This window comes from Nicotiana sylvestris, chromosome 7 (genome assembly GCF_000393655.2).
Source record: "Nicotiana sylvestris chromosome 7, ASM39365v2, whole genome shotgun sequence".
NCBI classification, from domain to species: Eukaryota; Viridiplantae; Streptophyta; class Magnoliopsida; order Solanales; family Solanaceae; genus Nicotiana; species Nicotiana sylvestris.
This window is the reverse complement of record NC_091063.1, coordinates 14,854,342-14,881,048: the sequence shown is the minus strand read 5'-3', so window position 1 is coordinate 14,881,048 and position 26,707 is coordinate 14,854,342. Positions and strand designations below refer to the sequence as shown.

The following is a 26,707-nucleotide window of genomic DNA, read 5'->3' as shown; positions in this document are numbered from 1 at the left end:
AAGGGTCAATCTAGTACCGTGCATAAAGTATTTCGTATTTACATAGGATTTGGGGAATGATCGCACTTTAAAGGGTATGATGTAAACATTTTATTCTAACATAAATATTAATAGTTACTTTCACGACTTGAATTAGTGGCGGAGCTAAAAGTTTCAGTAACAGGCATCAAAATATTAAAAAATAAATACACTAAATAGTTTAGGGGAGTCAACGTATAGTAAATATATATAAAATAAAAAAAATTATCTAATAATACAATTTAATTTTATGGTGAAGGAGTATTCGATTGACGCTTCTTAATTGAATGTGGCCCTACCACTTGTTCGAAGTCATGACTTATATGTTACCTTAGAGATAATTCTTCCTTTTTAGAGAAAAAAAGAGATAACAAAAGGAGAGTTTTTTCAGCGCTCCTCTGTGCTTTTGACTAAATTGTAATAATCATTGAAGAGCTATAGTAAAAAGGAAAGGAGTTGGGACCTTGACATTTTGGTTTTGTGAGACTGAAAGATATTTTTCTTTTTAGTTTATTCCAAAATAAATGATATATTTTTAAATTTGGAAATAATTCAACTTTAAACTCTTCTTTTTATCCATTTTACCCTTAATAGGAAGTTTTTATAACCACACAAATGACATGACCCCATAAAGCTTTTACCGCTTAAGCTTTTAAGACCACAATTTTTCAAATTCTTTTTTAAAACTCTGTGCCGAGTTAAACTACCTCATCTGAATTGAAACGAAGAGAGTATTATCTATAATAGACAATACTCAATAGGCTGGCTGAGAACCTTTGAGAATCCCAAGAGGCCGTTGGGTATGTGGTATAAGAAGGTATTAGGGTGATATAAAAATTTAATACCACCTTAATACTCTGTTGGTTAGTAAACCATGTATTTTAACACCGGGATAACTTATACCTTATAGAAGGTGGGGTAATTAGCACCGGTATAACTTATACCTTCTTCTTAGAAATTATACAATTGTCATTCTTAATACAACATACCAAACAATGAATAAACAACAATCCCAGCATAACTAATCTCACCCAGCATAACTTATCTCAATATAACTTATACCGGTATAAATCGTATTTCAACCAAACGACAAGCTAAGAGTTCGCTTCGTAATTAAGAAACCAGAAGACCCACTTTTTTGGCGTGTGATTTTTGAATAAGCTTCAACGTCAAGATCTTTCTGGGGTGAACTTTTCATTTTTTACACTGATAACTGCAAAAGTTTCATTCTATTATGTTCTCTATTTTCATTTCTAATCACCTCGACAGGAACATGAATTAGAACTCTTATAACGTTATTTATTCATATCCGACCACTATTGCTGACAGTGATGTGCTTTCAGTTTATAGCTAAAAGCCTTTTAAGATAAAATAATCCAACGTTGATGAAACTCTTTTCCTTTTGAGTGGCCATACTGTCAAAACTAAAAGCACTTAATCATAATTACAATAGCTACAATATTAGTGCCCCTATTACAATCGGATGTGTACTGAATGATCAAATTTTATCAGATTTCCCAGCACATATTGTAAGTTTGGCCAATTAGTTTATAGTTAATCGTGGGTTAGCAATATAGGATCATAGTTTAAGATGAAGGAACGGGAGTTTGCCTCCAACATTAATTAATCCCACAGTACCACAAAAATACTTGAGATAAAGGAAACCTTAAACTCCAGTTCTCTTCAAGTTCAATATGTAAGCACAGATAAACGACTTGCATCCGTTAAAATATAATTTCTTCGTTCTGTCGATGACATTCCAACTCTACCTGTGATTGAAATGCATAGGGATGGCAATGGGGTGGGGTGGTTGCGGGACGAGGCGGGTTTAGGCCTATGCGGGGTGGGGTGGGGTGGGTTCAGGCTTATGCGGCACGGAACGGGTGGGGGGCGGGTTGAAATGAAAAAATTTCAAATTCTAGCGGTTGCGGGTGGAAACTATTTCTCCTGGTACACGAAACTGAAGTTGCATGATCTATTCTTTCTATTTACAATTAATTTTTATAAGGGCCTGCTACCTAATTGCTAAAACCAAAGGAAAACATGTTAGAGGCTACAATGATGGAAAATAACAAGTTTGCTATAATATATTTGAATAATTTGATTCGACGACTGCAAATAGATGAAACAGAGTAATTTCTGATTGTTACTCCATGAAGACTACTAGACTATTACCATTTCTGAATTTTCAAACTAAATTCTTTATTTATTTAAGCAACCATAAAAATGTCCAATGTGAATCCAAAAGTAGACATCTCGGAAGTTAAAAAGTACTCTGTTCATTTCACTTTATACGACTTGAATTGGAGTACGGTGGTCAAATTACCCAATTTTCAGTATGAACTCAAATATAAAACCTTTAAAAAATTTAAAAATTATTACATATATATAAAAAATACAAATACAACAAAGTTACAATAGTTAACAATTTAAAATATTTGATAAGTATTTGAAAAATTTGTGATAAAAAAAATTTCTTTGATTCTCCAAATACAACTAGATCACATAAAATAGAATAAAAAGAGTAGTTTCTAAGGTATATACACTACAACATTACATTTAGTTTGAATTTTTAATGTTCGATTAAGTACAAAAGTAATTAACATATGTATGGTATATATAAATGGAGCATTATAAAATGTGTTCTGGTGGTATTTTCGAGTATTATGGTTCACAATCACATATTGACTGAAAAAATTAAATATGGCATAATGATTTGAATATTTTTATAGGAGAATGATTTTCAATACTAATTAACAAATTCTTTTTTGTTAGACACACGTTGTTCAGAAGGAAACAAAGCAAAAAATTGATAGGCAAAGAAATACAGAAAAAAATAACAAAATGAACAAGCGGAAAAAGAAAAAAGAAAAAAAAAAAGACTTGATGCAGGGCAGGACATGGCTGGCCCGGCGGGGCGGGGCGGGTTAGAAACCTATAAAAAAGCTATGCGGATTGAAAGTTTTGGGGTTCAGCCAAACCTGTCCCGCAATCGCCCATTGCCATTCCCAGAAAAGCATAGTCCATCCCAACAATTCTAACGATGATAAATATATCAAAAGATGGGATACATATAATAAAGCCTAACTAATGAAGCACATTTATCAACTATAGATGAAGTTCCTTGAGAAATGGTACGTGGTTCCCCACATCACCAAATCTAAATGCTTAACGTATGTAGAGTACCAACTTGGTGGTGGTATCCGAAGGGCAAAAGGACAATTAGTAGAGTTTAGAACCAGTGATAAATAAATGCAATCATGAATAGTTAATCCTAACCATCAACAACAAAAAACACAGAATAATCCCACAAGTGGAGTGTGAGAAGGATAGTATGTACACAACCTTACCCCTATCTTAAAAAGGTACTGAGGCTACCTTCGACTCGTGTAAAGATGGCCAAAAAAAAAAGCAGTAACAATAAGAAGATAAGAAACCGTAGCGAAAGAAACAACTGGTAGTAGTAGAAACCTAAGTATAAGAAAATACAAGACTAACAATAATACTACTGGTACGCAGAAGAAAAAATCCTAACCATCCTCAACCAAATTTACATTTGAAATATTTACGAAACATTCAAGATACAGTTGTATCAAGACGCGAGCGCAAAACAGATATAGCCGGAAAGAGTATGAAAACCCATACAGCTAAAGTAGGCTAACTCTAGAGTTCCCCGTCAGAGTTTTCACTATTTCATTAGGGATACGTATGTATGAGCAAAATGCAGCTAATCTAACAGCTTATAATATTCGATCAAAGTAAACAAGAGCTCACGCTGATCATTATAGTTCTAAAGTTTAGAACTCTCCAACCCTACATCGCCCAAAAGTAAAACAAGAAATTAAGAAGACGGTTTAGAAAAATAGAGAAGGCCTAGGAAAATAACCAATGACAATACTTCTGGATCGAAGAGAAAAAGTTATACATTCAGCTATGATCTCACCTCATATATCACAATCATTCTTCAACATATGATGCGATTGTTGCCACAGAAGACCTGTGACAATGGAGAACATCTGCAAGAGGAAGTTCATAAGTGCTCCAAGCAGTGGCAATCCCAACAAGAGTCCATTCATCCAAGTTCAAATTTTCTTTTCTGCTGAAGTTAACCACCTGAGGCTTGAACAACTCGTGAAATACAATCACATAACCGTATAATCCTCATGTATCCAGCTCTAAGATTTTTGACAGCAGCTCTAATTTCACCAAGTAGTGCATCATCTGAATGTTCCACGCGAAGAGCTAGAGCTGCAACCTGGGATGGAACAACTTCTGAAGGATAGACCCCCCTGTCAGGAAATCCTCAAAAAGTCAGTAACTTGTGACACACAATGAAGATGTTGCCACATATCAACAAGTTAGTTGATAATCTTATGAAAAATTGATGAAAAGCAGAATTCACTACCAATCAACACAACCATATGATGATTGAAAATTACTTCCACCAGAGAATGCAGTTCTGATTAAATTACTAGTAAGTAGCTCTGAGGTTATTAACGATATATATTCAGAACTTCAGATCAAATTTCGGACATGACAAGAAAAGAAATATGTTCTAAAGCAATGTGTTTGTGCTGCCACATGCGGTTACTGGTGCACCTCTCTTGACGTAATTGTATGTGCGCATTTCTGCTTAGAGCACCGTAACCTGTGCCTCCAATGCACCATTTTAATATAATCTTGATAATAACTAGATGGCTCCAACCATATGGTTCACTACGTCTGAAATAAGCTAGCAGTTTAAAAACCACCAGACTAAGGAGAGCAACAAGGCTAATATTTTTAAGATTTTCTCTAAGAAGACAAGAAAACTGGAACTAGTGGAGCATTCTTATGTTGAGATGATACATCAACTCTACTTTTTCAACTGGGAAACAGAAACCAGATAAGAACAATTGAGACCAGATACGTTGGTGTCCAAAACCAGCTTAAAGGATTTATCACTGTGCTCATCAAATTATTTTCGACTTTGGATTCATTTTTACTTTCTGGTTTGAGAACTAAAGGGGCACTTATAATGCACAGTATAGATATTTTATCCTGCAGGAAACATGACAAAGATGAACTAATTCATACACCATGTTGTAAGAAAGGTGAAAGCAAAAGACACGAAGCTGTAGAGAAAAAAGGGATGTACCTATTCAAGCATGACATATCTAGTGTCAATTTCACCTTCTTGCCAGTATTAAAATTCACAAAATGAAGCTGCAACTCAAGTTCCTCAACTGCGAATGTGAAGTCAAGTGTTAGTTATAAGGTGCGACGCGCTTATACCAGCAAAATACTTCAAATAATCTGCCAATAACAATTACTACTAAAAACTTACTCCACAAGGACAAAATGACTGTTTACTGCTGAACATTTTAATTTCTGATAAATTGCAGTAAAAGTAAAGGCATGGAGTGCCCATGTGTCTAGGCATGGAATTTACCTGTCTATCCATCCTAAAATATGTATTACTCCATAATTCCCTCTTTGTTATGATAAAAGCACAAAAGAGTTATACAATAAAACGATCCTGACAAAGATAAGAATTAACAGTCCATCTCCAGGGGACAGCAAAGACAATTGCTACCAGTCACTTATCTTCAATTTCTTAGAGCATTTCCATAACCTAATATATGATATGTGAGTGTGAAAGAGGAGTTCAACAACTAGAGAACATGAAAAATGACAGTAATCATCTGAAAAGCACAAATTAAAATACAAAAGGGATGCGTAACAAACAGGAGGCACAGCCTGATGTGAGACTTACTAGACAAGAGAAAGAAAACTTTTAAGGTGCGTGAAAAGCAAAATAGCCCCTTGCAAGGAAGGAGATTTCCACAGAGGAAAAAGCAAAGCAGATGTTAATCTAAAATCCAACTCAAATTAAATAGAAGACAGAATGAGTCTTCCCACAATAATACCTTTTGTGACCAAACTTGCAAGAGAAGAAACAGTGCAACCAAATAAAATAAGAATGCATACAAATTAGAACTTAATATCCCTAATCCAAGAATATTAAAATATTGTATAAGAACTGATTCTGTTTTACATGAGACTTTATTTTGGAAAATCCCAACACCATTCCATTAATGATACAAACTATCTTGCAGTAATTTGACTATTCAAATTTCTCTCTAATTAACTTTTCAGAAACAATTTTAAAATCTTTTGACACCATCAAAAACCAACAAAAGTCATAAGCATGTTAGTATTCTCTACCTAGTCAAATAACTTCAGATAATATAGGTCAGAAGGAGCAATAAAACAACCTCACGCCTTAATAATAAATTACTGAAATTACAGCAATAAATGACCCTAAAATAATTGTCCACAAGTGCCTGATGGTAACGGGCTTAACTGCAAACAGATATCACAAGTGGAATTCAGCAGGTGGGGTGAGAAATGAAAGAAAGAATCGAACAACAATACCAGTTGGAGTGGAGAAGGCAATATCAGCCAAGTTATGAAACTGTATTTTTGCCTTTTGCACCTCTGCAACCACATCAAGGGAGTTGCCTAAAAGGGAACGAGTAACCTGCACATATTTTTAATTTATCAGTATCAATCTAATAAGCTTGAAGTATCTCGGATGAACTCAAAAAGTAGCTCAGCAAGATTCACTGTTAAAGGTTGCTTTGAAAGCACAAGTTGTTAAGATCACAGTACTAAGGCAGTTCCAGACATGAAAAACATCCGAGTTTGAGCATTGCCATTTGCTGCCCAACATTTAATGGCCCAAAATAATTCTTTCGATGCATTTATAGTTATTTGTGTGGGAATATATCAGTTGCTTCAGCATTTTCTTTCTAAGCTTCAAAAGAAGCAGACATAATAGGCACATCTACTTCACATATCAATGCCCTGCATCCCTACCCGATGACCCCCACCCCACCCCACCCCACACCCACACACACTAACAAATAGAGAAAAGGAGAAGAAAATCATTTGTATGCCTATGGTTCCACTTCCAACAGTTTATAGCTAGTACCAACATCAGTAGTCAAATTCAAATGGTTAATCAAAGATTCTTTTGCACTTCAAAGATTAGAAATTACCTAGACACAAGCAGTGCATTTCTACGCTAAATCTCCTGGAAATTTTCCTTTAATTAAGGACCTGATCACCTAATGAGGTCAGATACAAAAGTTACCATACAATCAAGAGACTATTGCTTTGGCTTGTAAATTAATGTTACTTCTGGATCCATCCGGTATTCAGTGTACATTTCCAACATTGTTCAACAACAATCTGTGTAACTAGTCTGTAATGCCCTGTAAATTTCTAAGTTTTTTAAATTCAATTCATATTTTTTAAAAGGTGCCAATTTGTGAAATTATGTGGTGATAATTGATTCAATGTTTAAACATTGATGTGGATGTTGACTTGGGTGTATAAATGAATTGGATGAGTTGTGATTGATATTATAGAGAAAGGCGAAGAATTTCGAAGTTTAAAGGTTAAATAGGCTACAGGTAGGTCGCAGTAGAACGTGCGCATCTCTTTGAAACTAAAGGAAGTCACCATGGAGTGGATAATGTGTGGGCATGATTTTGGAGAGGAAGTTCCAGCACGCAGGGGCAGCACATTTCACCCCATCGTGTGATAAACTATGGCCCCACAGTGTGGGATACTACTGGGTATGTTGTTATTATTGTTGTGTGATAAACTGTGAAGCTCAGCTGGTCGGCCGAGCAAATCATGCAGTAGCTCATAGCAGCAATAAGCAGAGTTTTGGTGGAAGAGTTCAAGAAAATAGTCCAGCTCAGTTTGGCTCTACCATGAGACTAACACATCAAGGTTGCCTAGCTGTCAACCAGGTCATGCGTTAGCCTAGCTGCGGCATGAACTAGGGTTTGGGCCAAGGAAGTTTGCTGCCATGGGAGCTTAGTAGGGGATCATCACACAACTAAGGCGCGAGGCCTGTCTGGCAGGGCAAGTGGCCAAGGCCCAAGGGCAAATCCAGGGCGCAGCTTACAAACGTCAGGACGTGAATGCCCTGAGCCCTCACCAACTATAACAGCTGAGATTCGGAGAAACCAATCAGATGGAACTTGTTTGTGATAATCAAGTTGTGCTCCATATTGCTTCAAATCAGTTATCAAATGCGCGCTTAAGCCCTGAAGCGAGACTCAAAACATGTTAAGCGCTTCGCCTCGCTTAGTGAGCGCTTCATTGTTTTCATCAAGGCTCTAAGACATACGTTTCCTTGCCAACGAGCATAATCCTGAAGAGGCGACACTAAACAATTGATATACTTCACTTTATCATAAATTTTCTTCAATTCCTTTCTCCATATATTTGGTATTCATGCTTATAGATATTAGTCTTGGACTACACATACATATTCGTAGTTTTTCTCTATTTACGCCTTTCTTAATAAAGCCCATGCTTTATTGGCGTTTTGCGCTTAAAGCCCCACACCTTAGAGTTCTTTTGCACTTTTCGTCTTTGATAACACTGCTTCAAATCCAGTATTTCATGAGATGTCCAAACACGTAGAGATTTAGTGTCACTTTATTACTGCATTGCATACATATTTACCAAGTCTTTCCCAGGTCCACGAGTTAATTATATGTAACAAGCTTAGTATATACGATATGTATGAACCGGCTTTAAATGGAGTGTCAGATGTTAGACAGGTAGTTTATACTCCTTACATTCCAATTTATGTAACACTGTTTTCTTATTAATCTGTTACAAAAAGAATGACACATTTTTATATTTGAGAATAATTAACTTTAAACTCACGTTTCTATATTTGGAAACAATTAACTACACTTCCCATATTACCTTTAATGAGAAGGTATTATAGCCACACACATGTTATGGTATGTTTTACGACACCAGTTTCAAAAGTTTTATAGCAACACAAATGTTATGGCATGGGTTTCAAAAGTGTTCCTTTCTTTCTTTAACTTCCCCACCAATTCGAACTATGTCACATAAATTGGAGCATGTGGAGTATTGTATATCATCCCACATTGGACAGGTGTAAAGATATAAACATTTTGAATGAAGAGGATGAGCTCTTACGTCTTCAACTTATAACTGCATAACATGATTTCACCAAAACTTGTCCCAACATTTAGAGGTCATCTATGAGACTTGAGTATGTTTATACTCACTCCCTACTTCATGTTTGCAGATACAGACGCCGACGGGGACCTAGCTGCTGACATCCCTCCTCTTCTACAATTCTGCTGGTAAGCCCCACACATATCCAGTGGTGGCTTCTTTTAGAGTGTTAATTCTTTTGCATAGCCTAGCAGTTTCCCAAATACATCTTTTGGCAAGTTAGAAGCTTATTGTCAGTAGCTAGTGGGTCAGAATCATTCTTTTTGGGTATATATGAATTAACATCCCTCATCGGAACTATATGAGGTTTGTTGATGCCTACGGCCTTTATGTGATTTTATGTTGTATGATACATTATTATTATTATTATTTTTTATGACAGAGAAATCCGTCTGAGACCGATCCTTTGGACCAATTGCAGCCTTCGAAACTCGGTGGACAATGGGTCCGTCCCTCTACCCTTCTCCACTTAAATACCAAGCTTTGCTTTGCATGGTGTGGGGGTAGGGGTGGCAAATGGGCGGGTTGGGCTGAATTTGGGCGGGTCAAAATGGGTTAGGTCAATAAATGGGTCATTGCCCAACCCAGCCCAAAGTATATTTGGGTTAAGATGGGCTAAACAATGGGTCATAACTCAACCCGCCCAACTTGACCCATGTTTTAGAACCATGCTCATCTTGAATATAAAAAAAACTTTTACCTTAAAATATGTGAGCTGACAAATATTTTATGGGTGAGGGAGGGGGGGTTGGGGTGGGTGGATGGTGCAGAAAAACGAAAAAATATAAAACAGAAAAAAGAAAATTGAAATTATAAAAAAAAAGTAGAAAAAAAAAATTGAGGGGTTTTGCGTGCGGCGAGGGGGGTTTGGGGTGGGTGGTACAGAAAAATACAAAAAAAGGAAATTTTTTTTTTGAGAAAGATTCAAGCATAATAAAAGACATTATGTGGGCTTTAGGACATAAGAATTGTAAAATTTCAACAACAAAAAAAAGTGAAATTCTTTTTTAAGTGAAAATTGTATTTGAAAATTGCATATGGTCGAGATCGAATGTCTTCGATCTATATACTCGAGAGGTCGTCCGAAGTCCGAGTCCGCGCAAGATCAAGTCCGAAAAATTCAAAAAAATAAAAATTTGGGGCAACTAAGTAAATTTCTAGATAAGTTGGGTTGAGATCCTTTGTTTTGGGTGAGTTTCATGGGTTGTATTTGGGCTGTTAAATGGGCCAGAATGGGCTATAAAAAATAATGAGTTAACTTGGGCTCAACCCTAATTGACCCATGAGCTAAAATGTTTGTAGCCCAACCCATTAATCTCTGGGTTAGTTGGGCGGGTTAGATGGGTTTGGGCTCAAATTGTCACCCTATGTGGAGGCTTGAACCTGTGACCTAAGACACAAATCCACCACCCTTTGCCACTTGAGCTAGGCCCTGAGGGCCATGTTGTATGATACATTATTACAAACTGTTGTTCGATGGTACAAGGCAAGCCGGATCCCCATATGTGTCTTGTTAGATATGTAGTTTTGTCCCACATTGGAATAGGAGTAGTATGTCCTTGTATATTATAGCTATAAATAAGGACCTCTTGTATTGTATTGAACACACAATATCAATATATCATATTTTCTCTCGTGCCTTCTCACATGGTATCAGAGCTATCGTGAGAGATTTATCATTGTGCATAAATTCCAGCAATTGCAGGAAGTGAAATCAGTCACCGGAACCCTTTTTCCGGTGACTTTCAAAGTTGTTTTGCGCTTTGTCTCGGTCAGTGTTGTGCAAAAAATCCAACACTACCACAAGAGTAGTCACTGTCCGGCGACCAAACCCCAGTGAAAATCTCCGGCGGTACTGTAGCTGTCTGAAGAAAATTTTCCGGCGAAGTTCCGACGTCGCGTGGGCCATCTTCCGGCCATTTTTTGGCGACGACTCTTCAGGATAGATTGTTCCCCTTGCAATTCCGAGCCTACCCATCCAGGTTACACCAAATTCCGACCATTTTTATATTTTTCCGGCGTAAATAGTGATTTCAAAAGTGGACTTCCGGCCATTTTTTGAAAAAGTTCCTTCAGAACGGTTGGGTCTTCTGGTAATTCCGATCCTACCCCTACTGTTTTTATTTCATTCCGACCACTTTGAATATTTTCCGGCAGCTACAGTAACTTCCCGGCTGCTATAGTAATATTCCGAGAGCTACAGTATTTCTGGAGTGAACAGTGTTTTTCGGGCAGAACAGTGTTCTATTTTCCTACTATAAAAAGTGTTTTCTCAGCAATTTCTTCAGTTTTCCCAAAGGAGTTACTAATTTTCACTATTTCAAGTTAACCCTACCACTATTAATTGTAGCGACATGGGAACCGATACTTCGAATAGTTGGATGATTTCTTTAGTGGATTATTTTGAGTTTCTTCATTACAAAGCAGGTAAGCAGACATCTTCTGAGATAGCTTCCGTTGTTCAAATAGGTAATAGCGTGACTTGTGTCTCTCAATCTTCATCCTCTGAGTCTTGGGTCATTGATTCAGGTGCATCGGATTATATTTCTGATAACAAATCTCTTTTCACTACTATTTTATATTCTCAATCTCTTCCAAGAGTCACAATGGCCAATGGGTCTCAAACCATGGCAACTGCAATAGGTCAAGCAAGCTCAATTCCTTCCTTACCTTTAGATTCAGTTCTTTATGCCCTAATAGTCCTTTTAATCTCATAGTTGTTAGTCGCCTAGCCAAATCACTTAAATGTGCCATTTTATTTCTTGATGACCAAGTTTTTATACAGGAACGCAGTACAGGGCGGATCATTGGTACTGGGCGTGAATCAAATGGACTTTATTACCTTATCCTTGCTAAATCACATGGACTCACATCTTGTCTTCCTTCAACAATTTGTCCTGTTACTGATTCACCAGATTTATTACATAAACGGTTGGGACATCCTAGTTTGTTAAAACTTAAGAAAATGGTACCTGGTTTATCTCACTTGTCAGCTCTAGAGTGTGAGTCTTGTCAGCTCGGTAAGCATACTCGCTCTCATTTTCCTCGACGTATTGATAATCAAGCAGAGTCCCCTTTTACTTTAGTCCATTCAGATGTTTGGGGTCCTAGTCGGGTCAGTTCTACCTTAGGATTCCGCTACTTTGTTAGTTTCATTGATGACTATTCTAGGTGCACCTGGATATTTTTGATAAAAAATTGATCTGAGTTGTTTTCTATTTTCCATACCTTTCACACTGAAATTCAAAATCAATTTGGGGTTTCTATTCGCACATTTTGTAGTGATAATGCCCGAGAGTATTTGTCTTTCCCATTTCAGCAGTTTATGAAATCACATGGGATTATTCATCAAACATCTTGTCCGTACACATCTCAACAAAATGGGGTGGCTGAAAGAAAGAATAGACATCTTATTGAAACTGCTCGTACACTACTCATACAATCTCATGCTCCGTTGCGTTTTTGGGGGGATGTAGTTCCTACATCTTGCTATCTTATTAATCGTATGTCATCTTAGCTATCCATAACCAAGTTCCATTCTCTGTTATGTTTCCCCACTTACCTTTGTTCTCTCTTCCACCCCGTGTCTCTAGAAGCACTTGTTTTGTCCATAACCTTACTCCAGGAACAGATAAGTTGGCTCCCCGTGCTCTTAAGTGCGTATTTCTTGGTTTCTCGAGAACGCAAAAGGGGCATCGATGCTATTCTCCTGACGTCCAGCGGTACCTTATGTCCGATGATGTTACCTTCTTTGAAACCCAATCATACTTCACAGGTCCAGGTAATCACTTAGATATTTCTGAGGTACTACCAATCTCTTCTTTTGGAGATTCAGTCACTATCTCCCATCCATCTTCCTCTACATCTCCAGCTCCACCACCTATAGCTCCCGTTCTACCATCTATAGCTCCAGTTTCACCACCTATAGGTCCAATTCCTCCACATAATCCAGTTCAACCTTCTGCAGCTCCGCCACTCTTGACTTATCATCGCCGTCCGCATCCAGCATCAGGCCCAGGTGATTCACGTCCTGCATCAGATTCTGCACCTACTACGGACTTGTCTCCTCTTAGTCAACCAATTGCACTCCGCAAAGGTGTACGGTCCACAATTAATCCTAATCCCCACTATGTTAGTCTAAGTTTTCACCGTCTGTCGTCACCTCATTATGCTTTTATATCTTCTTTGTCCACTGTTTCTATTCCTAAGTCTACAGGTGAGGCACTATCTCATCCTGGATGGCGACAGACTATGATTGACGAGATGTCTGTTTTACATGCGAGTGGCACTTGGGAGCTTGTTCCTCTTCCTGCAGGTAAGTCTACTGTTGGTTGTCGTTGGGTTTATGCAGTCAAAGTCGGCCCGGATGGCCAGGTTGATCGGCTTAAGGCTCGTCTTGTTGCAAAAGGATATACTCAGATTTTTGGGCTTGATTATAGTGATACTTTCTCTCCCGTGGCTAAAGTAGCATCGATTCGTCTTTTTTTGTCCATGGCTGTTGTACGTCATTGGCCTCTTTATAAGTTAGACATTAAAAATGTTTTTCTCCACGGTGATCTTGACAAGGAAGTTTATATGGAGCAACCACCTGGTTTTGTTGCTCAGGGGGAGTTTAGTGGTTGTGTATGCAGATTGCGCAGGTCACTATATGGTTTGAAACAGTCCCCTCAAGTCTGGTTTGGTAAGTTCAGCACAATTATTCAGGAGTTCGGCATGACTCGTAGTGAGGCTGATCACTCTGTGTTTTATCAGCATTCTGCTTTGAATCTGTGTATTTATCTGGTGGTTTATGTTGATGATATTGTTATTACTGGGAACGATGATGATATTACTAGTCTGAAGCAACATCTCTTTCAGCACTTCCAAACTAAGGATCTGGGCAGACTGAAGTATTTTCTAGGTATTGAGGTCGCTCAGTCTAGCTCAGGTATTGTTATTTCACAGCGGAAGTATGTCTTAGACATTCTTGAGGAGACTGGAATGATGGGTTGCAGACCTATTGACTCTCTTATTGACCCGAATGCTAAGCTTCTGCCTGGACAGGGGGAGCCTCTTAGAGACCCTACGAGATATAGGAGGTTGGTTGGAAAATTGAATTACCTCACAGTGACTAGACCTGACATTTCTTTTCCGGTGAGTGTTGTAAGTCAGTTTATGGATTCTCCCTGTGATAGTCACTGGGATGCAGTTGTTCGTATTCTTCGGTATATAAAGTCAGCTCCAGGCAAAGGATTACTATTCGAGGATCGAGGCCACGAGCAGATTGTTGGGTACACAGATGCTGATTGGGCAGGATCACCTTCTGATAGATGTAGATATTGTGTTCTAGTAGGAGATAATTTGGTCTCGTGGAAGAGCAAGAAACAAAATGTAGTTGCTCGATCTAGCGCCGAAGCGGAATATCAGGCCATGGCTATGGCAACGTGTGAGTTAGTTTGGGTCAAGCAGTTGCTCAAGGAGTTAAAGTTCGGAGAAATCAACAGGATGGAACTAGTGTGTGATAACCAAGCTGCTCTTCATATTGCGTCAAATCCGGTGTTCCATGAGAGGACTAAACACATTGAGATCGATTGTCACTTTGTCAGAGAAAAAATACTTTCAGGAGATATTGTTACAAAGTTTGTAAAGTCGAATGATCAACTAGCAGATATTTTCACTAAGTCTCTTACTGGTTCTCGTATTAGTTACATGTGTAACAAGCTCGGTACATATGATGTGTATGCACCGGCTTGAGGGGGAGTGTTAGATATGTAGTCTTGTCCCACATTGGAATAGGAGTAGTATGTCCCTGTATAGTATAGCTATAAATAATGACCTCTTGTATTGTATTGAACGCACAATATCAATATATCATATTTTCTCCCGTGCCTTCTCACATGTCTAATTTCAGATTAATAAACGGATTGATAGGTCCGCTATGTGAGGGTTATGTTGTGGGGTGCCAGTCACGTGACCCCTAATTTTCAGGTGTAACATAGTCACGTTATCCAATTAGAAAATATGTTTATCACAAACTACATATTCTTGGGCTAAAAGGACAGCCTAAAAGGATGTCAATTTTTATACTTGGGCCTTTTGTTTAATTTTTTTTATCAATTTTCACAAGATCCCAATTATTCAATCTGGACGTCCAGAGATCACAAGTAAGTTCCAAACACAATTCTTGCTAGGAGCCATATATTATTACATACTTCACGTTTACATACTCTTTACTTAGTATAACTATTTTCATTTTCCTTATTCAGGAAGGCTGTCACTTGTTACCTATTCCCTAAAGAAAACGGACACATGCAGCAACAGCAGCGTGTCAGTGTGCTGTGCAAGTTACTAGATGACGCTAGTAGTGCGCTTCACCTTATTGAAACTGTTGCCGATGCAAGAGGTGATAATTTTAAAAGATATACCAAGCCGTCCGCTATTTCTTTGGAGATACATAAGTTGTATTTTACCTGCATTTCTTGCGCCAGAGTCCTAGCACCAAGTTTCTTTGAAATCTCAGCCTTTAAAACAAATCGCAATGCAGCACACGCATTGATATTTGGAAAATTCTACAGAGCCAAAATGTAGCACATCAATAAAACCAAGAGAAGGAAAGAAAGTACAAAAAAAAAGTTCAGCATAATCATGACTTTCACCTTTGTGATTAGTTGATCATTCAAATCGTTAGAGATGATTATGCTTGAGTTTGAACCAATAGTCAACTTCAAACTGGAGTTTTCAAACAAATAAAAACCTAAACATATCATGACATAGAGGTAGAACAAAACTTTCTTCCAAAACCTTAATCATGAAAATAGGCGTAGGAAAATTGTCAGAGAAACCTTTGAACCAGCAAACCAAGATAGTTGAGGATGACAAATGGCCTCCTCACATTCTGAATGACACACATCTAAAAAACGATAAATGGTGTATATTAGTGACAGAATAAAGTAGCTTGAAGCATATAACACAGGACAGAAGAGACCTGCATATCTTGACGTAGGAATCTACAACACGATCTCCTCACTAGATGTTCTTTTACAGAAATGATGGTAGTGGCACAACTTGGTTCTCCCTCAAGTTTAAAAGAAGAACGCAAGGATCTAGCCAATTTTGCAACTTTTCTTTCTGAAACTTCCAAACCCTCCTTGATAGTGGCCACTTTATTATGACGCTCCTGCATTACATAAAGCATCTGTATCATACTAGATTAAATTGGTCATAGCAAGTATGATGAGTTGGACAAGCTCAGAGGAATATAACATTATATAGGTCAACAAACAAAGTATACAAAGTTGTTTGCTAAAATCAAGCAAGTTATCTTTAATTTCTCTAACTTTTTAGTCCTCTAAAAAGAAGGCAAAAACATTTATTAAATGATTTCTGCATCATGAGCAAATTTAAATTAAAAAAAAAACATGTTTACATCCTTTCTCACAGACACATGCACGCGCATAAAGGATGATAAGTGTAAGACAATTATTCTAAATGTCTTCGGTATCCAAAGACAGAACCTGGAACGTGAGAAAACTTCATGAACATTAAAAGATATGAAGTGCACTAACTCGTTATTCTAGAAGCATGGTCACAAATAAAACAAGCTGTTGCATCTTGCCATCTTTCAGGTGTGCCACAATTAATTCTGATGAATAGACCCGAACTCCAGTCTGTACGAGATAAAGTAGTAGATTGTGAATTTATGATGATTAGGGACCTGATGCCCTTACAACAGACAAAAGACAAACTTCAACCGGGAGGAAAAGGGAACTAAAACCCATAGTTGAGCCTTCATAACTGTAGAGTAACCACTTAAAACTGACTGGGACAACTAAGAGCATTTTTCCTGTTAATAAAATGGATGTTGAGCTACAACTACTGAAAAGATAATGACTGACATACAAAGTCTCAGACGAATGGCAACTGATCAATAAGTCAAGAACTCCAGTTACAAGTTCTTAGTCATGGACTCATGGACAAAGTCAGAAGTAATGTTTACAGTTAATGACATCCATACAATTAACAGTTAATGATAACGACAATAAATATAACCTAGCAACACCACCAAGTTTTCAGCTGAACAAGGAACACCAAGAATGGAGAACTAAAAACCGGTCCTGGCAAATAAAATGACAGATTGAAGAGGGAAGTTTTCCTATTAGCGTTATTCCTTTATTGAATATTTCCTTCCTCTTTTAGTCGGCAAATACAATCAGCAAATGAAAGTGTTATAGGAAATGATCGGCATACCCAGTGTTATTGAAAGCGCTCGCTTCTCGCTTTAAGCGCTGAAGCGATGCGAGGCGCTGTTCTATCGCATTTCTGCTATAAAAGCGACTCACATAAAAAAAACGCACGCTTTAACCGCTTAAGCGAGAAGCGCCGCGATGGAAAAAGCGCAAAAAAGTGTGCTTAAGCGATGTGAAGGCATCTGCTTGGGTTTATTTTAAAATATTTGGCAAATAAACCGTCAATTGCCAAATAAACATACGCTCTTCTGCTGCTCCAACTCCAGCGACGACTGCTGCTCCAACGACTGCTTCTTCTCCGGTTCTCTGTAAGTTTCTTCTTCTCTCTTCTTCTCTTCTTCTTCTTCTTCTTCTTCTTCTTCTTCTTCTTCTGCTCTTCTTTTTCTGTTCGACTCCTTTTCTCTCTTTTTCTTTCTATTTTTTTCACTTTCTATTGCTCTGTTCTAGACATCTAATTTATGCTCTGTTCTTCTGCCCTATTTTTCTCTTCTTCTTTCTGTTTTTTTCACTTTTTATTGCTCTGTTTTTGTGCCCTAAAACTATGCTCTGTTTTCTGGTTTATTGCTCTGTTTTTGTGCCTTAAAACTATGCTCTGTTTTCTGGTTTATGCTCTGTTTTTCTGATTGTATTGCTCTGTTTTCTGTTTTTCTGTTTTCTGCTCTGTTTTTCTGCTAGTGCTCACTGTTCTGGTTCGTCAAAATTAACTGCTAGTGCTTAATATGTTGTTTTTAATGAGTTCCTAGCCATTTATCTATGCCTTTTTTTTATTTGTGTTAAATTGTACATGAAAAAAGCGCGCGCTTTGCTTAGCGCTTCTCGCTTCGGTGAAGCGAGGCCTCGTCGCTTTTTTGAGCTTAACGCTTTCCAAAACACTAGGCATGCCAAACAGCAGTATGTAATCAATATTTGATTTCTATAGAGTACCTCCTGCAGAGCCTTTTCACAGGCTAATGAGCTCTCACTAGAAATAGCATCATCCTGGGTGACTCCTGAGACAGTTATATGAAGTGAATGATTGATTTTTGACATTTGGGACCTCTGAATTCCAGAGTTCAACAGTTGACATTTTTCCTGTATGCATGATGACTTATGTCAAAAGAATGACAAGGTGATCATAGAAAGAGAGATTAAGCATAAATAGTACCAGCAGTTTCTTCTTCTTCGCACACCTCAAGTGATACTTTGCTTTCTCATGTACAAGCTGACATAACAACATTATTGCTTCTAAAGTTCTGCATTATCATCACATATAAGAGAGATAACACACTTTTCAAGCACACAGAAATATGATGTCAAAATGAAAATAACATCAATTATGTTGGCAAATAAAGGTGGAACGAGAATTTACCTTTTCTCCTGAAAACTGGTAACTAACGTTTTCTGAAAAGATGAGGAAATCAAGGTCAATAGCTACTTAAAACTTCCTGGGCATAAGAAGAATGCATTTAACATTTGATCTATTATTATTTTGCTTTTCATTAGTTCTGAAACATGAGCCAACGTATCCCCAAGCAAAGAAACCTGAGTGAGAATTTGACGGTGCAAAATGTCGTATGTTTGTGCCTTCTGCATTCGGGTGACAATGTCTTCCACCATTTCAATCTACAACAATTTATTAAAAAACAATAAAGATGATAAGACAACATGAATCAAAATCTGGTTATTTTACATCTAGAAGTAAATTCTACCGACAGAACATTTCTAAAGCATATCTTAAAGTGAAAAAACTATACTGCTGGCATAGTAAGCATGGTAAGTCTTTCTTTAGGCAAAGATATCCACTCATCTGCACCCTCCATACGTTTGGATTTAATCTGCAACATAAAAGAGGAAGCCTTTTCATTTCCCGAACCCTTTTTTTCAAAAAGAGTGCCATCCAGGCAAGTAACATAGAAAGACCATAAAGCCATCTTACATCTTTCCATTGTCTGAGTTCAAGATGAGCTCTGAGCATTTCTTTTCTGCTATCATCAGGACGTCCCGAGATTCCTGGACTATTACCAACCCCTCTCTGGAGTTTCGAGCTACTTTGAGACATGATAATTTCATTTGTGTGTTCCATATCTCCATATGTCAACTCTTCACTGCATCTTTTATGGGCAGAAGAGTTTCTAGGTCTGCCAATTGAGTGGTTGCATGTGGGAGATTGCACAGCTTCACCTACAGAGGAACATGTAGTGTTGGATTGTGCCAGCAAGTGAAACCCCTTTGCTGGTGGACTTCGTGAAGACCATTGTACAGGAGTCTGCAGAATATGGCTATATAAGTGAATATTGAATGCAAGTTGCGAATTTTCAAGCTAAAAAAGTGGCAAAGCAGGAATTCAGCAAGCGTGTGCTTAGAAGCCACAATAAGGATTTGGAGTTAAAAAATTAAATGAAAAACCAAATTCGTAATGGAAAAAGAAGAACAAGCTGTTTGCATGTTTCAATATCCAAAATTAACAAAAAAGGAAGAACAATTGCCAATGACAGTAGCTTTTTTAAGGAAAAAGGGGACAACACCACATTGATAGAAGTGAATCAAATGTAGGGAAAAATAACCTTAGGGAAATAGCAAATAAGCAAATCATCATGGCTCATGCAGGACACAGGTTTAGCTGCATACCGACACCACAGCAAATTAATTGATCGGTCTCAAACAACACATAAGGGAATGGAATGGTGTATTAACCTTTTCAACCACCAACGCGCCTACATTCTGAATAGAGGAAGAAGCAGTGCGAGCTAAAGGAGACTTGTTTAGCTCTTGAGGATCAATTTCAAATCTAGGGAGACCATTTGCACTCTGAAAATTCCCATCTAATATTGCTGAAGATAGATGAGAGCTCCCATCCCTGGAGATCTTTGAGTCCTCAGTGCTTTCCAGTACATTCATTTGATCAAGGAGCTTAGCTTCTATGCTATATGTCCCGTCTGGTTGCCTTAACACTTTGCTGCCTTCGACAACTGGTGAACCAGACTGTTCTTCAGTTGATGTGGAGGAAGAATGCCAATTGCCATCCGTTGCATTCGAAGAATGTCCATCTGTCAAATTACCTATTGAAGATGCATTTTTCACTAGGCCTAAGCTCTTCATGGGTTCATCATGCAACTTTGATTCTTTAAAGGGGCTGGACTGATGTTCAGTCCATGTTGATGACTTTGACTGCAAGGACTTTTCTGGAGAAAAAACCAATTTTTGAGCAATAGCAGTCACTTTCTCCTGCCCTAGATACTCAACCAATGGGAAACCAGTTCTAGAAATCAGCGATCTCTTCTGCCTGAGGTCATCTGGTGTAAAAGTGTCATTTGTCTTTCCCGACCAAGAAAACCTTGATGAAGCCAAAGGGGCTGTAGGTTTCAACACTTGATCCACGGGGAGAAAACCAGTATTTAGCCGATTGAGAGATTTCCCCTGCTTTTCAGGGCCCAGAGATTGTTCACATGGAATTACATCGTCGCTAGTTAAAAGAGTCTCACTCCTACTACCACCTGAGGTGAACATTTTTTTTTTTCCTTCCTTCATAGAAGTACCTGAAAATTGCTCCTCTGTACAAGTCATAAAGGAATCCAGAGATTTGACTCCCATTTGTAGGTTCCTTTTCTTCAATATAGAATCCAAAGGAGGTGTTCTTGGAAACACTAAGGATCTGATGTCCATATTGGGGATTCTGTCACCAAGGGGAGAAGATAGTTCAGAAGCCTTAAGTCTCTCAAGTTTGGAAATGTTCTTCTGGAGGGACGCTGAACTTGTCCAAGGTCCTCTCTTTTCATTGCTCAAAAAGGAAATGGGATCTTCAAGGAAAGACACTGCCATTGAATTCTGTTTGACAGGTGAAGGACTACCAATAACTATTATTCTTTGCGTAGCTGGTGAAGAGGACACTAAATCAACCAACGGAGATTCCCTGCCACGCGGGGACCCACAAAATTGACCAAGCTCACCATCATTACTACATAGGGCTTCACTAATTCCCACCTCAGAAGCATCCTTGACAGACTTATTATTTTCACCAACATCCTGCAATTGAAACTACAAAAAAAATGAAATCAGGGCATTGGGAAAAAGCAAAGTAGATTAAGCCTAACTTCCTGACCCAGTAAAAATATTTATCATAACTATTTTCCTGAAACAAATCATTCAGGGACATGGATAAAACATATCTGTTTCACAATTCAACGAGGAACTTAGCCCCAACGTGGCATGTACAGGATTTTAGAACAATGCATCCCTAAACAAGACACCAACTACTTGCAATTCAACAAGGACTTTAGCCAAAATATGACGTGTACAGGACTGTAGAACAATCTAAAAGAATTGGCAATGGCAAGTAAAAGATCATATCTTATATTTAAAGTCACATCTTCTATCACCTACCTTATCATCAAATAAACTTAGCATGTAGAATCTCAGAGTAGGAAACACTAAGGACATGGACATAATGTCAAGTGGAAAATGATGACTTATTTACATAAATGTAAACTAAAGAACTGAGGTGTAGATAAGCCCAACGATGTAGTGTACCAAGATGGTGTAAATAAGAGAGCACAACAGGTCATGGATATTGATTATGCATTTATGCAACGGAATTAACATACCATAACTCGGTTACTTACTTTACTTAGCTCCTTCGGCGACTGATTTACTCTATGAACATAATTATCCGGAGCTGGAACAGTGGATATGGGCAACGCATCAGCATCAATTGCACGAGAACGAAACTTATTACCATCATCTGTGTCGTCGATTTTCTGGCACAAAGGTACAAGTGGCATATTAAGACTAACAATTGCATTTGCTTCTTGTTCTCCATTTCCACCTAAATCCATCATTGCACTTCCAACCTCCGGTGACTCTAAAACACTAGTATCTCCTGAAACAGAATCTGCATGTTTTTCTTGGCCTTCTGCTAAAAGAGCTTCTAAATCAGGAGGGAGTCTCCCATAATCATATCTTCTCGAGTTTTCTCCAATCAGACTCATGTCACTCGAATCACTAATGCCACTAAAATTGGCAACAGGCATAGAAGATTGAGAAATTAGCTTCTTGGACATAGTGAGTTCCATGGAATTACCTAGACAGGTCTGTGTCGGTGTTTTCTCATCAAATGATACTTCTGTTGGGGTCTTCAAATCTATCCCTGAATCTGACCTAACAAATCTGCGGAAGTGCATGGAGAAAGCTGTTGAATCCATAGTAATATCATGATTTTCGTCTGACACTGCTGAATCTGATAGCCGGCCTGGCCTTATAAAATTGGGAGATACTGGGCCGAAAAAATTATCTTCTGCCAAAAAGAGAGGCCACATAGAATACTACTGTCACAAACTCTTAAGGGTTTAACATTCCTATCAAATCAACATAATTATGTCTAATGGAAGAGATCCCTGTAAACTGAAAATTTTAAACCATTAGAAAAAAAGATGGTTTGTTTTCCATTTGTGATTCAATGACAACAAAGACCACAAATTCCTTCCAGATAACAAATCTATTATCATGTCACATGCAGAAGCAGCTATCCTGATATGCGATATCATAGAAGTCCTTTCACAAAATGTGGCCCAAGTCAGGACATTAAAGGATACAGATAACAGCTAAAAATAAAAAGGAGCCAAAATCCTAATTATCCAGTCTCTCAAAATAACATCAATTCAAGCCATAAAGACATACATAACCTCTTCCTATCTCTAGTGTGAAGATAACATCTTCCTATCTCTAGCGTGAAGATGATCAATGCAAGGTACGTGCATGTTGTAGTTGTACATTGTGCACCAAATGTATCTACAAACAGGGGAAGATCCATGTGGATGGGTGGGAGTGCCATGGCACCTGCAAGGCTGCAACTTGGGAAATACTACAGAAAGTATGTTGATATCTTTTGAAACTTGGCTATGTAATTTAAGTTGGCACCCGCATTCAGAAAAGAGGAATAGGTCCAGGGGTTGGGAGTGACCTTAAATGTTACTTTGGCAAGGAGCAAAATTTGAATTATTCAAGCTCCTATTTTTGTTTGTCAAGGATTTCTCCTCTTATATTTTTTTATAATCGTGGCATCCCACCAAGCATACGGATACCTTCAGTAATTCCACGTGATACCTGCTATCTCCCACCAGCAATAGGTATCGGCAACTCTATCCACTAAGGTTGGGACAGATGAAAAGAAATCACCTAGTGTTTTTGCCTATTTGAACCTGAGACCGCGTGGTTCTTAACCCACTTCATTAACCAAAAGAATATTTCCTCCTCTTATATTTTCCTTTACCTCTTTTCTATTTTATCATTTTGTTACTTTTCTTATAATGTTCTATGTCCAGGCTTCCTACTTCTCTTTCTATTTGTTTTTTCCATATTTCCCTTTATCCTCTCATATTCTACTTCCTATAACAGTAACCTTGGAGAAATAAACACACAGAAAAGTACCTAAAACACATGAAATCTCATAAACTGAAGCGCCAGCTACAAACCAAATTAGAATTTCCATCTTTCAAGTCCGAAAAACTATTGACCTTTTGAAAACTCTAATGACCTTTTGAAAACTCTAATTGATCAAACTAATGATCCATTTCTTTTGTTTATTAGATTCAAAATTTAGTGGTTTGTTATGGTGTTCAATTCAATTTAGAATTTTTAGGCGCTTAAATCAAGCTGCAACAACTATAGGGATATCAAGTTGTTAAGCCATACGATGAAAGTGTGGGAGAGGGTGATTGAAGGGAGGTTGAGGAGGTGTGTGTCCATTTTCGAGAACCAATTTGGTTTCATACCGGGACGGTCGACTACTGAGGCCATTCACGTTGTGAGGAGATTGGTAGAGCAGTATAGGGCGGTAATGAAAGATTTGCATATGGTGTTCATTGACCTGGAGAAAGCCTATGACAAAGTCCCGAGAGAGGTTCTATGGAGATGTTTGGAGGCTAGAGGAGTGCTTGTAGCATATATTAGAGTGATTCGGGACATGTATGATGGGGCTAAGACATGGGTTAGGACAGCAGGAAGAGACTCGGACTAATTTCCGGTTGAGATGGGGTTGCATCAGGGATTTGCACTTAGCCCGTTTTTGTTTTCCTTGGCGATGGATTCTTTGACGCGTCACATTCAAGGGTAGGTACCTTGGTGCTTGTTATTTGCGGATGACATAGTCCTGATTGATGAGACGCGAGGTGGTGTTAATGAAAGGCTAGAGGTCTGGAGACATACTCTAGAGTCTAAGGGTTTAAGGTTGAGCAAGACCAAGATAGAATACTTGGAGTGCAAGTTCAGCGGTGTTACCTAGTAGGCAGATGGGGATGTGAGACTCAATATGCAAGTCATTCCCAGGAGAGAGAGTTTCAAGTATCTGGGATCTATAATTCAGAAGAATGGGGAGATACCGGAGCAGGGTGGATGAAGTGGAGGCTCGCTTTCGGTGTCTTGTGTGATACGAATGTGCCGTTGAGACTTAAGTGTAAGTTCTACAAGGTAGTGGTTAGACCGACTATGTTGTATAGGGCAGAGTGTTGACCAGTCAAAAAGTCCCATGTCCAGCAGATGAAAGTAGCGGAAATGAGGATGTTGAGATGGATGTGTGCGCATACTAGGTTGGATAGAATTAGGAATAAAGTTATTTGAGACAGGGTGGGAGTGGCCTCTGTGGAGGCAAAGATGCTTGAGGCAAGGTTGAGATGGTTCAGGGATGTTAAGAGGAGAAGCACAGATGCCCCAAACAGGAGATGTGAGAGGTTGACCTTGGGAGGTGAGATGAGGGGTAGAGGTAGGCCAAAGAAGTCTTGGGGAGAGGTGATCAGGCGGGACATAGCGCAGCTTGAGCTGACCGAGGACATGACCCTAAATAGAAGGGTATGGAGGTTGAAGTTTAGAGCAGAAGGTTAGTAGGTAGTCGTGTGTTTCCCTTTGTCTTCTCTAGTTCGATAGTATTAGTGCTAGTACGGTACCCTTTTTTCCCTTTATTTGCTATATTCGCATGTCTTGTTCCGTTATTACTTGTCATCGGTAATTCTGCAGTTTGCTAGCAGTACTTCGTTCATATTCTCGTTTGCTGCCTTGGATTTATTTTTCTAAATATATTATCTTGATATTACTTGTTATTGGTATTCCTTTCATATTCTTTGTTGCTATCTTCGATTTAGTTTTTTTAATTATTCGTCTTGCTATTACTTGCTAGCAGGGCTTCCTTCACCTTTTTAGCCGAGGGTCTATTGGAAACAGTTCCCCTGCCCTTCCAGGGTAGGGGTAAGGCTGCATACATCCTATCCTCCCCAGACCCCACTTGTGGGATTATACTGGGTGGTAGTTGTTGTTGTTGTAGGCACTTAAATCATGATGAGAATGTTGTATGAATCAGCAGATAATATGAATTTACTTAGATTTGTTTCTTAGGACTTTAGTTTGTAATAGTGTATTTTCTTTGAATTTAATCCTATTTCATTCCAGGGAATCATAAGCATTTTAAACTAACATCTGATCAGAATATGTTGTGGGCTTTGTGTTGCATTTTCAATCAATTATCTAATAACACGAGCTAACTTACGAGCACCTCAACTATTTCACCGGGTACCGATCACTTCCTACCAGCACGAGTAATTCTTAAGCAGAAGGGAAGAAGAAGAAATCACCTAGTGCTTTTGCCTCCGCTGGGATTTGAAAACTTTTGGTAGCTATGGATCAGAAAAGCTATTAAACCAATCCGAATTAACCCAGAATAGATCAAACCAAACCAATTATACTCTCCTTCTCAGCTATAAACACAGATAAAATAAAATAAAAAAGAGGGAGAAAGAGAGTACTTGCCATCATCATTTGAAGTAGCAGAACCAAAATTACTGCCAGGAGAAAGTGATTCTGCAGGTCTTAAAAACGACCTAGGCAAAGCCATCTCATCATCCTCATCCTCATCCTCATCCTCGTCATTTCCTTCATCTCCGTCCTCGGACTCTTTGGAATCGTCGACCAATTGATCAAAACCTAGGTTTATTATCTCTTCACGTTCACTGTTACTTTCAGCTTTGCCTGAGGGATCCGGAGGGGTTTCGTACTCTTCATCACGGTCGAAGAAGTGTACAGAAGTCATCTCAGCAAAGCTCACTCTTCGTGCTCGCTTCTTCTGCATCGCCATGGTGGTGCCGCCCTCCGAGTTCTCCGTATTGTTGTGGTTCTGATGGCGGTCCTCGCTGGTGACACCGGCGGCGACGGTCGTCGGCGCTGCCGGGGAAGACATTTCAAAATTTTGAATTAATCGGAAATTTATTGCAGATTAGGGCTCGCTCTGCTTGCTGTACTACACTCAGTGAGTGAATTTTTTGTGCGGGAAAGGCGAAATGTTTTTCGGTTTAAAAAACTCGCAATTTTATATAACTTCTACATAATTTCCCTAAATGCTTTTGTTAGAAAAACCCAAAATAGTCCATATTCTTCGAAAAATG

At 38.5% G+C, this 26,707-nt stretch overlaps 1 protein-coding gene across 5 annotated transcripts; it reads right to left on the bottom strand.

Annotated features, from left to right (window-relative positions):
• Positions 1-3,543: 3,543 nt before the first annotated feature.
• LOC104237300 (uncharacterized) lies at positions 3,544-26,707 on the bottom strand. Of its 5 annotated transcripts, XR_011401092.1 has the most exons (17): positions 26,076-26,702; positions 21,905-22,575; positions 19,980-21,320; positions 19,222-19,551; positions 19,040-19,120; positions 18,828-18,908; positions 18,655-18,686; positions 18,451-18,538; positions 18,231-18,392; positions 16,046-16,237; positions 15,903-15,970; positions 15,717-15,789; positions 15,531-15,629; positions 6,436-6,541; positions 5,156-5,243; positions 3,962-4,307; positions 3,544-3,831 (listed from the first exon to the last, which is right to left on the bottom strand). XR_011401092.1 is itself a non-coding variant. In XM_070150962.1 (16 exons), exons 1-16 carry the CDS (start codon positions 26,500-26,502, stop codon positions 4,124-4,126), a joined length of 4,023 nt encoding a protein of 1,340 aa, XP_070007063.1. In that variant the 5' UTR covers positions 26,503-26,702; the 3' UTR covers positions 3,544-4,123. The 5 variants fall into 5 exon arrangements, 4 of the variants coding, with proteins under 4 accessions (XP_070007063.1, XP_009789720.2, XP_070007064.1 ...); XM_070150962.1 differs by having other exon boundaries at positions 3,544-4,307; XM_009791418.2 differs by having other exon boundaries at positions 3,544-4,307; positions 18,231-18,377; positions 26,076-26,700.